Source organism: Talpa europaea (genome assembly GCF_964194135.1).
Source record: "Talpa europaea genome assembly, chromosome: 12".
Taxonomy (NCBI): domain Eukaryota; kingdom Metazoa; phylum Chordata; class Mammalia; order Eulipotyphla; family Talpidae; genus Talpa; species Talpa europaea.
The window spans coordinates 71,144,635-71,155,883 of record NC_140079.1 but is presented as its reverse complement, the minus strand read 5'-3'; the positions used below and the strand labels follow the sequence as shown (position 1 = coordinate 71,155,883).

The window sequence follows — 11,249 nt, the reverse complement described above, 5'->3', positions numbered from 1 at the left end:
TGAGATTCCATTTCTTCTTTGTAAAAGGAATTGATGGACATGGTGGTCTCTAAGTTCCCTTCACTGTGTGCCTATATGCACCTGAATTTCAGGTTTGTCTCAGACTTGTGTCTACCATCGATTTATATCTATTTTCTTCTTGGTATTCATACATCTGTCCCATAGGGAATGTAGAACACACAGTTAGACCTAGAATGATTCATGCCCCCCACAAATATGGCATTTATAAAGGAGTTTTAAAAATTTTAATGTACGTGAAATACTTTTACTCTATGCCAGAGAAGGAGTATGTATGTTAATTGGAATAGACAACTGGAATAGAAATAATTCCCCCAGTTTACCCTTGGGGTCTCCTCTATTGCTTCAAACCTCTTACCAAATTGCTCTAGGGCAGTTCGCAGAGCAGATTTTCTCTCCTGTAACTGCTGTTCCAAACTGACTTTCACAAATCATCACGAACTCCAGTAGTTGGGGGTTGTTTTACTTGGTAATCAAGCCATAGCTCCCTACTAGTGGCCAATGGAAGACAAGTTTCCCTGACAATCTCAAAAGTGGAAACTCAGAAAAAATCCACCTTGTTAGTATGTTGGAGGGTTGAGAACTTGAACAAAGGTTTGACTCTTTCTGTTCTCATTAAAAGAAAATGGGACAGTAAGCCACACTCTTGAACACAGCAATGGGAGCTTTATGTTGAAAGTGGCAGACACATTTGGCCTGAGTCCTGAGCAACCTCGGAGAACAGTACTGATTTCCTGTCTTGGGTCATCTGCTCTGCTCACAATAGTTGGAACCCAGCCCCTGGCCCCATCTGGGCCTCCAATTCTCATGATATTTCCACTACAAATTTTTACTAATGTGCCAGGATCACTGTCAAGTTCACTTGTACTTATCACTTAAACTCCCACACTCTTTTCCTTCTTGAAAACTGAATGACATATGTTCACTTTTAGTCCTTCCTGTTATTTGCAATCTTTTAAATATCACTGAGAGTGGTCAGAAACCTCTCTGCAAGGTAAGGGCATCAGGCTGTAATAAAATTGAAATTGCTCTAAGAGTTTTGAAGACAAAGAAACGGTTCCAAGAAAAATTCTAATTTTTTATTTTTTAACCAATTTCCAAGGAGTTAACACTGCACTGCTGCCAATTAAATTGAGTCACAGTAAATATTGTTCAATTAATAGATGAAATTATTTGTTTAACTAAAATATAGGAGCCAGAAATCTTCTGCCTTCACTAGAAAATATCAAGGCCGAAAATTTGGTGTCTTCACTTACCAATTGCTGTGTCAGAAATGCGAGCCTGAAATATTGCCGGTTTTGGGGTCTCTAGGAGACAGACTGAACAGAGATGTGAGGTAACAAGTTTATGAGGGAGTGGGCTCAGCATCAGTATCTGGGGGACGAGAAGGAAGTGGAAGTGGGCGGAAGTTGAAATGTGATGTAGTCACAGAAAAACTTCAAACCATCTCATAGGTGAGACCCAGAGCTGGGAGATCCCTTCACAGTCACCTCCTGTTTTGATGATGGAGAGTCTTTATCCTGACATACACTCATCATGGAGGCTGTCTGCCCTTGGATGGGTGGGGCTTTGAGGAGGGACTCAGCGAGAGCTGTCAGCCCAAGACAGCATGACATTGCCCACCGCCTTTACCTAGCTTGTTATCTAGATTAAGCAGAACTACTAAGCAACGATTTTTATGAATTTTTTTTACTACCCTCACAGAAATGAACTGGTGCTATCATTTCTAGGAATCTGGACATGAGGGCAAAAATATCTTTTATCTCTGCTCTGTCCTTTTAAAAATGAAACATATTAACTTGCTTAGAAGATTTGATTGTCTGCACTTATTGGTCTTACCCACAGCAACCAGCAGACTGAGGACGCTCTCCCAGGTGGTGCATTGTTTGCAGGGTTACCCCAAGGATCAACAGGACTCTGGGCACTGTGGGAGCTGTGTTTGAGGCTCAGGCTGGAAGGCTGAGGTTGGGGAAGGGCGGGGGGGCTCCTTGCACCAGAGCTTCTGCTTGCACCTGGCATTCTCAGAAATGAAATGTTGTTTTTAACATTTTTCATGGTTTGAAGTTCTTAGGCGTTCTAAGAAGAAATTTCTGAAGATTAATCTCCAGAGGCTTAGGAGCTTACTGGAAACTTTCTTATATAAGTCAAGCTTCAGACTTCTGCTCATTAGTACATATGTTTAGAAGCTGTAGTAAAGTGCTTACATTTTTAACACTATTTCAAAGAGTTTAGGGTCTACTCTGCCAAAGGAACTATAACCGGCTATTCCTGGCTCCTCCCAACCTCCATCCTTTTTCTTGGGTGAGTCACTCTAGCATGTTCCACTGCACAATTGGAGTTTTCTTACCCAGTCATGTCGAGACCATCACATCTCTAAGAGTAGATTACAAGAGAGGCTCTAATGTCCCCAGAAAAGTATATGCATGTGGGTCTATTCATATACTTACTAGAGAGTTTGCACAAATTGCTCTGACACCCTTAATAATAAAAAAGTGTCTCTCCAAGTTGGTTTCCAAACCCTTTGTTAAATTTTTAGACCCTGCTGAACTTTGTGCCTTCAATGAGTTGTGTAACTAACACATTCTCGGGTGTGTAGCTGTGTACATGTGTGAGATGGAACATGGATATGGGTGATCCAGACAGCATACACCCTCCCCTACATTCTTAAGTATATGTCTATCCATTGGTCTCCTCTCTGTAGTAGGGCATGGGGAACCACTATTAGCTCAAGTGGAAGCCTCCAGTTTCAAACCCATCATCTTAATTTATTCTTCCCGATGCCGTACTTATAGACATTGTTGAAACAGCAATAAAAATCAACATGTAGTTATAAAATCAAAGAAAACACCTCCAACAAACTTGCCTCATTAGTCGGAGAGGGGCTTCCGTCCCACAGCTCTACACAGGGCGTCCTTGACCTCCTTGTTCCTCAAGCTGTACACCACAGGGTTCAGCAGGGGGGTGATGACCGTGTAGGTCACTGAGATGAGCTGGTCCTGAGCCAGGGAACTCTGGGACTTGGGCTTCAGGTAGACAATGGAGGCACAGCCATAGTGGATGATGACCACAGTGAGGTGGGAGGCACAGGTGGCAAAGGCCTTCTTCCGGCCCTCGGCGGAGGCGATCTTGAGGATTGTGGAGATGATGAGTACATAGGAGATGAAGACCAGGCCCATGGGTAAGACAAGAACACAGACACTGACAACAAAGGTGATGATCTCATTGACAGTGGTGTCTCTGCAGGCCAGTTTCAGCAAGGGTCTCACGTCACAGAAGAAGTGAGAGATGACAAAGTCATTGCAGAAGGGCAGGCCAAATACAGATGTTACCTGGACGATGGCCATGCCCAGGCCAATTCCCAGTGACCCACATGCCAACTGGACACAGGTGTCTTTATCCATGATGACTGAGTACCTCAGTGGTTTGCAGATGGCCACATAGCGATCATATCCCATGACCGTGAGTAGGAAGCAGTTGTTGATACCAAAAGTGAGATAGAAGAAGAGCTGAGCAGCACAGCTGTGGATAGCAATAGGCTGGTAGGGATTCAGGAGGCCAGCAAGCATACGGGGGATGATGGCCACAGTGTAGCAGGTCTCAGAGAGGGACAGGATGCTTAGGAAAAAGTACATGGGGATATGGAGGTGCCGGTCTAGGCGAATGATGGTCACAATGATGACATTGCCAGCGAGAGTCAGCAGGTACAATGTTAGAAAGACAATGAAGAAGATAAGCCTGTGCTGTCTCCCAAAGCTGGAGAAACCTTCAAAGAGGAACTCAAGCACAACCGTGGAGTTTGACTTTGACAGTGAAGAAGGTCTAGGTCTAAAATAGCTAGGCAAAGGGAAGAAAGGTATGGTGAGTCAACAGGAAAAAGGAGGCTGGACCAAGATCTTCACTAGGGGGTGTGTCCTCCTCTGGGCAGATTGTGAACTTCATGGTCCATCAGTATTCAGCTGTTGGTCAATTGCTCAGGGACATCACATTTGCCCACCATTTTTTGGTGTAGAAGAGTGACCCCAGCATCCTACATTTGGGAGCAGAGATCTGAGAAATCTGAGGGAAAGTAGAGACAAAGTAAAGGACATATTTGTAGAAATAATTACCCAGCCATTGAAGAGGTAAGTCCAGGGTAAGAAAGAAACACAGCTCTCTAGTTCTTCTTCAAATTCTCTGGATTGAGGTTGCTGAAGATCCAATGAGAAGAGTGACCTAGGTGAAGGACAAAAGATACACGAGCTAGTGTTTTTTCAACACTCAGAACTCACTGTCACACCAAGTGCCCCTGAGGGTATAGGATGATTTCTCCCTCAGCACGCAGTCTTGCTTTTTTCCCCTCAGCCCCACACTTAAAATCCACTGTGATTGTGAAAGACTAGAAAGGAGAGCACTTCTACTAGATATTCCTTTTGTAGACCCTATACCAAATATCTTCTAAGATCATGAAAAAGGGGTTGATAAGACTCTGCAGATATTAGCTTAGCTCCTTGAATTCTAGCCGAAAGCAGCAAGAGGATGGAATAAATCTGAGGCTTTCCCTTGAAATAAGGAATAGGTTTTCCTAACGTGAAAGCAAAGATAAAATATATTTCATCAGAGAAGGGCCAGATGTTCTATTTTTTACTTCAGTTTTGCATATTCCAAATTGTGAGGGGATAGAAATGAGCTTACTCCATGTGAACTCAAAATTAGAGACTGTACTGGGGTAGATTTAACCTTGTCTCTTAAACCCACATCTACTCCTGATAAATCCCACCAGGGATAACCAATACCTCCACACAGAAAGTTAAGAATCATCCTAATTACCTCCTTTTTCTTTTCTACACTAAAAATAATGCTTCCTGAAATGCTCTCCTTTCTGTCCTGGCCTCTTGATGCTTTCTCCAACTTCTTACTACCATTACCATGCTTCGTACTGACACATGGTCCCCTAACTAACCTCCCTCATTAAGACTGACCTTAGTCCAAGTCTTCCTCCTGAATGTTGTCATAGCATTTAATTAGAAATCCTGCTAATGGGGCCTTTCTATATAAATTCCTTTCAATTTTAAGCATGATATTTACTACCTATGTTGTAAATTGATTATAGTAATATTTCATAGAGTTTCCATGAGTAATAAAAGGGTTAAAGTATTTGAAGCATTTTACATAGCCCTTGACATATAGGAAGGCTTTATTAAATAGTGAGTTTATAAGTAGTTATTCCTTCTTATTTTCCTCCAATGAACCAGTTCAAATATCTAAGAGATACAGGGTAAAGGCAAGAGACTTCAGTTGAGCATTCTAGAGTTCGGAAACAAGATGTAATTATCCTAGCCTTGGTTTTGAAAATGTCATCATTTCCCTTCCAACTATTCACAGGTACTTTTTTATGCTCTTTTAAAAATCATTCTTGAATTGGATTGACCAGAACTATGTGCTGCTACTTACACGATCCCAACATGGGGTGGATTAGATGGAATAAGGTCTTCAGTTTTGCTTCTAATCCACACCCCCTTGAAGATGCCCAACATTTTACTTCTCTTAGATCACAGCAGTCCATCCTGAGAATATATATAGGGGCAATCTCAGTGACATCTAGATTGCTCCTGGGTTATAATTGATAGTTTGGAACTCATCTCTATAAATCACAGTTTTCATCACACTTAAACACTTGAATTGAAGCTCATCCAGGTTAATCTTATAATTCAATTCCACTTTCTTGGCTAGAAGGTCTTACTCACACCTGTAGCCTAGAATATTTCTCTTTCTTTCTTCTTCCAGACCATTTGTCAGCCCTAAATTCAAAGACCAGCTTTAAAACACTCCATGCTGGCACCATTTTGGGGGAGACCATACTAGAACAGTCAGAATAAACGAGGTGCAGAATGGAGTGGGGAAATGAAAACATTGACAAGAGAAGGATTCTCATCATTAATAGGGTTTAGAAAATATAGGTGAGGAAGGGAAGAGCAGAAACAAAAAGCAGGGAAGGTACAGATAGTCAAACCCTCAAAAGTCAGATAGTGTCTTTGACTTTGGAGCTCTTATTAACATTTCTTTTTTTCATATAAATGTCAATAAATTAGAAAGTTAAAGTTCACCCTTGGCCAATCATGGATAAGGAAACTATCTACATTTTTTCTCAAGGAAGAGAACTTATTTATCTTATTGCCCCGATTTTGTTAGTTGCCTGTGAATAATAAAATTTTGCTTCAAATTCAAATAAAATCACTTCTTTGGTTACTCAATGCCCTGAGAAGTCATAAAGTATCAGAATGGTGCTAGTGCTATGAGAACAAAGATGACTAAGAAATGGCCCTTGCCCTCAGGGAGCTTAGATTTTTGCCCTGCACTTTGAATGGGACCCAGTGAAAGGCATCTGAAGTCGGACAACCCTTCTCTCTACATGACTTTACACATCCATATTGACAAAACCTTAGAAGTCACAATCTTCTCTGTGAGGGATCAGATTCCCCCTTCTATAGGGTGTCATTTTCTGTATGATAACTGAGCAGATGCTATAATAAGCATCCCTATCCTAGCAGATAAGGAGGTGAAACTCACCGAGTATTCTCCTTGGCTCTTCCAGGGAGCTGTTCTCACACCTCAGAGTCCCATCCTTCACTGGAAGTTGACTGCCTACAATAACAGATAGGGTTCTTAACTAATAATTATAAACATGCTTCCCAGATTTTTGTCAATTCCCTTCTTCAAACTATTTAAAACCCATTAGTTACTGGAGTGTAGATTATTTGATTTAAACGAGCTATTTTACTAAATAGTCTATACGTTTTCTTATCTGAAGGTCACTAAAATCACACCAAGCAGAGCTATGGTTTAATGGGAATTCCCCCTTTGCTGTCAAAGCTTTAGATCCCACCCAGAATATGACAACTAAAAGAAACCCGAGAGTGAGGAAATAATGCCTATCCCAGCTTTCACTTCTCGTGCCTGAGAATAGAAGGACAAAGAAAGTCACATTGATTTCCTCTAGATTTTCACAGGTCCTCCTGCTAGAAGAAGCTCCTGTTTGGGTCACAAACATATCTGCCTTGAGGTTTCTTATGAAGGTGCAAATTGTCTGCCCCAGACCCCAGGGTCTGTCTTCCCATACAGCATTGGCTTCTCCCAAGTGATCAAGAGCGGAAGACAAGATCCAAACAACAGGGTGCCTGGAGACCTCATTAACAAGGAGCTCATTCCCCAAGCCTGAGATTAACATTTGGGAAGGAAGCATTGACTTGGCTATTAGGAGAAATATCTGGATGGAAAAGACTGATTTTGGAGTTGGTCAGGATGGCCATTATCCTGCTAAGATACATCTCACAACTTCCATCCATTTCTCTAAAACCTAAGACATTGTGGAGTGACTCTTCCTAAACAGCAGAAGAGAAGCAATATAGGGTAAGGTAAAAGGTATCAGGCTTTTCTGCCCTTCTGCCATCAGGATAGATGATGGATCCTTGTCCTGAAGGCATGCCTGATGGCGGGCACCTGGAATAGGGTGTGGGCATAGGTAGATGAGATTCAGCTGAGCTAAGACTGTGCTTTTAAGGGCGGCGTCACGGGGATGCCAGCAGAAGCTGAGAAAGAAGCCGATGAGAGAAGCAAAGAAGCAGAAGCAGAGAACGCCAGAGAGCCCAGAGAGTGCGGATTTGCTGGGGGCTGGGAGGACTGCCAGCCTCCCGGCCCCCCAGCACCCCTGCCTGCCATATGCCTGGTGAATCCCAAAAAAAGACCTGCAAAAAACCACTGAGGACTCTGACTGCTCCTTTACCCGGTCTGCATGGGATCAGAAAACCTGCACCGTGTCATTCCTACCCGACAAGCAACAATTGTCAAGCAGGGTTAAGCATGAGCCCTAAAACCAGGCATCCTCATACAGATCTTCAGACACTGACACTGAAGCCACATTTTTTTTTAAGATTTATTTTATTCATGTATGCATACAAGAGCTAGGGTGTAGGTTGGAGGTGTGAGGACTCACCAGAGACAGAGTGGGGGAGCAGAACAGGCAGACTGACTGAAATACACTGCTGAGGGGAGCAGCGGGTGGCAGGAGAGGTCTACTTCACCATGTGGATTGATCCCTGGCTGGCCAGGGATCGAACTCGTGCTACAAGGGACTGCAAACTGCTTCATAGTGCTGAGACTTATAACCCCTTATGCCACCAGGGAGGCCTATGAAGCCACTTCTAAGTCTCGGTGTAGAATTATCAATTTAGTCTCTGAATTCTGGTGTAAGAATGTCTATCCTTTTAAACTCATGCCATCTGCAGCAACATGGATGGAGCTGGAGGGATTATGCTAAGGGAAAGAAGCCTGAAGAATAAAAAGGGGGAGGGAGAGAGGTCAAAACAGGGGAGGGAACCGGTGGCGCAGCGGTTGAGCGCTGGGTTGCGAAGCTGCCCGCAGTCTCTGCAGCGCCGGTTCGATCCCCGGCTGCTTCCCGGCCACCAGTGGAGGGTCCCGCATGGCGCGCAGACCTCTCCTGCCGCCCGCTGCTCCCCTCAGCAGTGTGCTTCAGCCCTTCTGCCTGCTCTGCTCCCCGCTCTGGCTCTGGTGAATTCTCTCACCCTCCCGCGCTTCTGACTGTACCCAGTGCTTGTATAAATTAAAAAATAAATAAATAAATAAATAAATAAAAAATAAAAAAAACAAAAAACAGGGGAGGGAAGAACACAAGGGATAGGGGAGATGGATTCCAGCTGCTATGGTGGTGGGAGAACTAGAGAGAATACACCAGAAGGGAGAAATCAAAAATTAAAAAAGCTATAAGAAAATAAGTAATAAAAAACCACATACTTTTATTATGGAAAAATATATGTAGCAAGAAATTTACCACTTTAAAGTACACAGCACAAAAAAAAAAACATTTATACTTTTAACTGATCTTTCTCCTCATTACCTACTTAGCACACACCCCAAATTCATTCTGGAGTCCCTAGCTTAGTTTCACCTGAGGTCTCAGCTTTGGCAGGCCTTGGCCATGCATGGTATTACTAAAACCTACAGAGACATTAACTAGTGTAAGCAGCTTTGAAATAGATAAACATTGGCACATGATTGTCACATGTTATTAAGTCTTTAATCACTTTCTTTGCATTGATCATATTCTTGACTCAATTGCAAGCACCTTTAATTATAGATGCTCATCTCCTGTTCCCTAAGTGTATACCACTATTAATAAAAATAATTGCTAACACTTATTATGTGTGCATATTATATGCTAGATTCTAAGTTATGCAATGAACATATATTAATTTATTAGTCCTAATAATAACTGCATAAGGAGTCATTATTATACTCATTTCCAGGAGAGAAAACAGACATAGACACATGGAACTTTCCCTAAGAGTCTGAGCTGATAAATGGGAAACTACAACTTCAATCCAGGAAATCCAGCATCAGGAGTTTTACTAATACAAAACAATTTTCCATAAAATATTGGTTAACCTGACACTGTGTTAATGTCAGCACTGCTAGTGATAGCAATCTAAGTCATCCTGGTTATGTTCATTTGTGCTTAAATATGTATTCTCCTCTTTTGTGAGGAGTTTTTCGTACATGTTAGTTAGGTCAAGTGGCTTGATGGTTTTCAAGTATCTATACCCTTACAGAGCCTCTGTCCAACTGTTCTATAAAGTACTGAAATAGAATTATTGGACTCCCCAACTATACTTGTTGAATTGTTTATCTCTCCCTTCAATTGTAATATGTTTGCTTAATTTATTTGGGGGTTCTCTTGTCAGGTGCATATGTTTCTAAAATAGTGATTTATAATCTTATATTTATAATTTTTTTAAATTTATGTTAACTAATAATTTTATATTTATAATTTTATATGCTTCTAACATAGTGACTCTTTTATCACAATTAAATATATCTCATTGTTTCTTGGAATATTCCTTGCCTGAAAGTCTACTGGCCTGGTATTAATATACCCATTTATACCCTCTTATAGTTACTTTTTGCCTGATAAATCTATTTACAACCTTTGCTTTCAATCTATTTATTTCCTTGAGTCTAATGTGTATCTCCAAAATAGTGTTACAGTTGGATCTTGTTTTTTTAATTCAAACTGACAATCTTTCCCTTTTGATAAAAGGATTCAGTTCATTTACTTTAATTTAACTAATGGTATGATTGTATTAATGCTTTCCATTTGTTGTTTCTTTTAATTTTTCTTTTTCCATTTCCTATCTTAGAAACAATATTTTATTGCATCATATTAATTATTCTGCTGATTTTGAAGTTGGATTTTGCAGTGGCTGTTCTATACATATTTAAATGATCAAAATCTAGTTCAAGTTAATACAGATTTGACTTCAGTGAAATCAGCAATATCCCAATATATCTCTATTTCTTCCTTTCCTCCTTTCATTCTATAATTGTTATATATATTACATATTTATTTTTATAAATCTAAAAATATAAAGCTGTTTTAAGCCATGTTTTTAAAAGAAATTAAGAGAAAATAGAAATACATATATGTGAATAAGTATACACAGATATTCATATATTCCTTCATAATTACTTACATGTTACACATACACAACATTTCTGGTTTCTCTGTCCTTTCCTGGATCTGATCTACTCTCTTCTGTTGTTTTCATTCATCCTCAAGAACTTCCTCTAGTGTTTTTTGTATGCTAGTCCTGTAAGCAACAATTCTCTCAATCTACACATTTATTTTGCTTAATTTTAAAAGAATGCTACTACTGGACATAGGATTTTTTGTTAAAATACTTCCTCCCTCTTTTGGCAACTTGAAAGCCATTTGACTATCTTCTGGTATTAACTTGTCTTGGTGAAAAAGTCAGTTGTTAATCATTTGCTTTGAATCCGTGCCTGATGAATTCTTTTTCTCTGTTTTTAAGACTTTGTATTTGACTCTCAGCAGTTTGATATGCCTGCAGGTTGTTCTCTTTAAATTTATCCTAGTCAGGATTCATTGAGCTTCTTGAAACTTACTTAATATTTTTCATCAAATTGGGGTAGTTTTCAGCCATTATGTGTTCAAATATTTTTTCTGCCTCATTTTCTGGAAATTCCACAGGGAAATCTATGTTGGAATGTTTACTTTGTTCTACTGACCCATCTGAAACCAAATGCTGGCTTTTAATGGCAATTCCAAGCAGTGAAGTTCCTACCCACTGAAGTCAGGTGGTGCTGGGGGTATGTGAGGATGGGCAATCACAGCATGCCAAGAAAAAAAGACCACAGACATTTTCTCTTCTCACCTGAAG

The 11,249-nt window shown here is 40.6% G+C and overlaps 1 protein-coding gene across 1 annotated transcript in view; it reads right to left on the bottom strand.

Annotated features, from left to right (window-relative positions):
• Positions 1-2,721: 2,721 nt before the first annotated feature.
• Positions 2,722-11,249, bottom strand: part of LOC311180555 (olfactory receptor 10J3-like) — a gene marked incomplete at its 5' end in the record, with an annotated part of 103,709 nt that continues 95,181 nt past the window's right edge. The window contains one exon of the mRNA XM_084248484.1: positions 2,722-3,758. Within this exon, the coding sequence (XP_084104610.1) occupies positions 2,886-3,758 (873 nt within the window). The 3' untranslated portion in view covers positions 2,722-2,885. The remainder of the gene's footprint in view (positions 3,759-11,249) is intronic.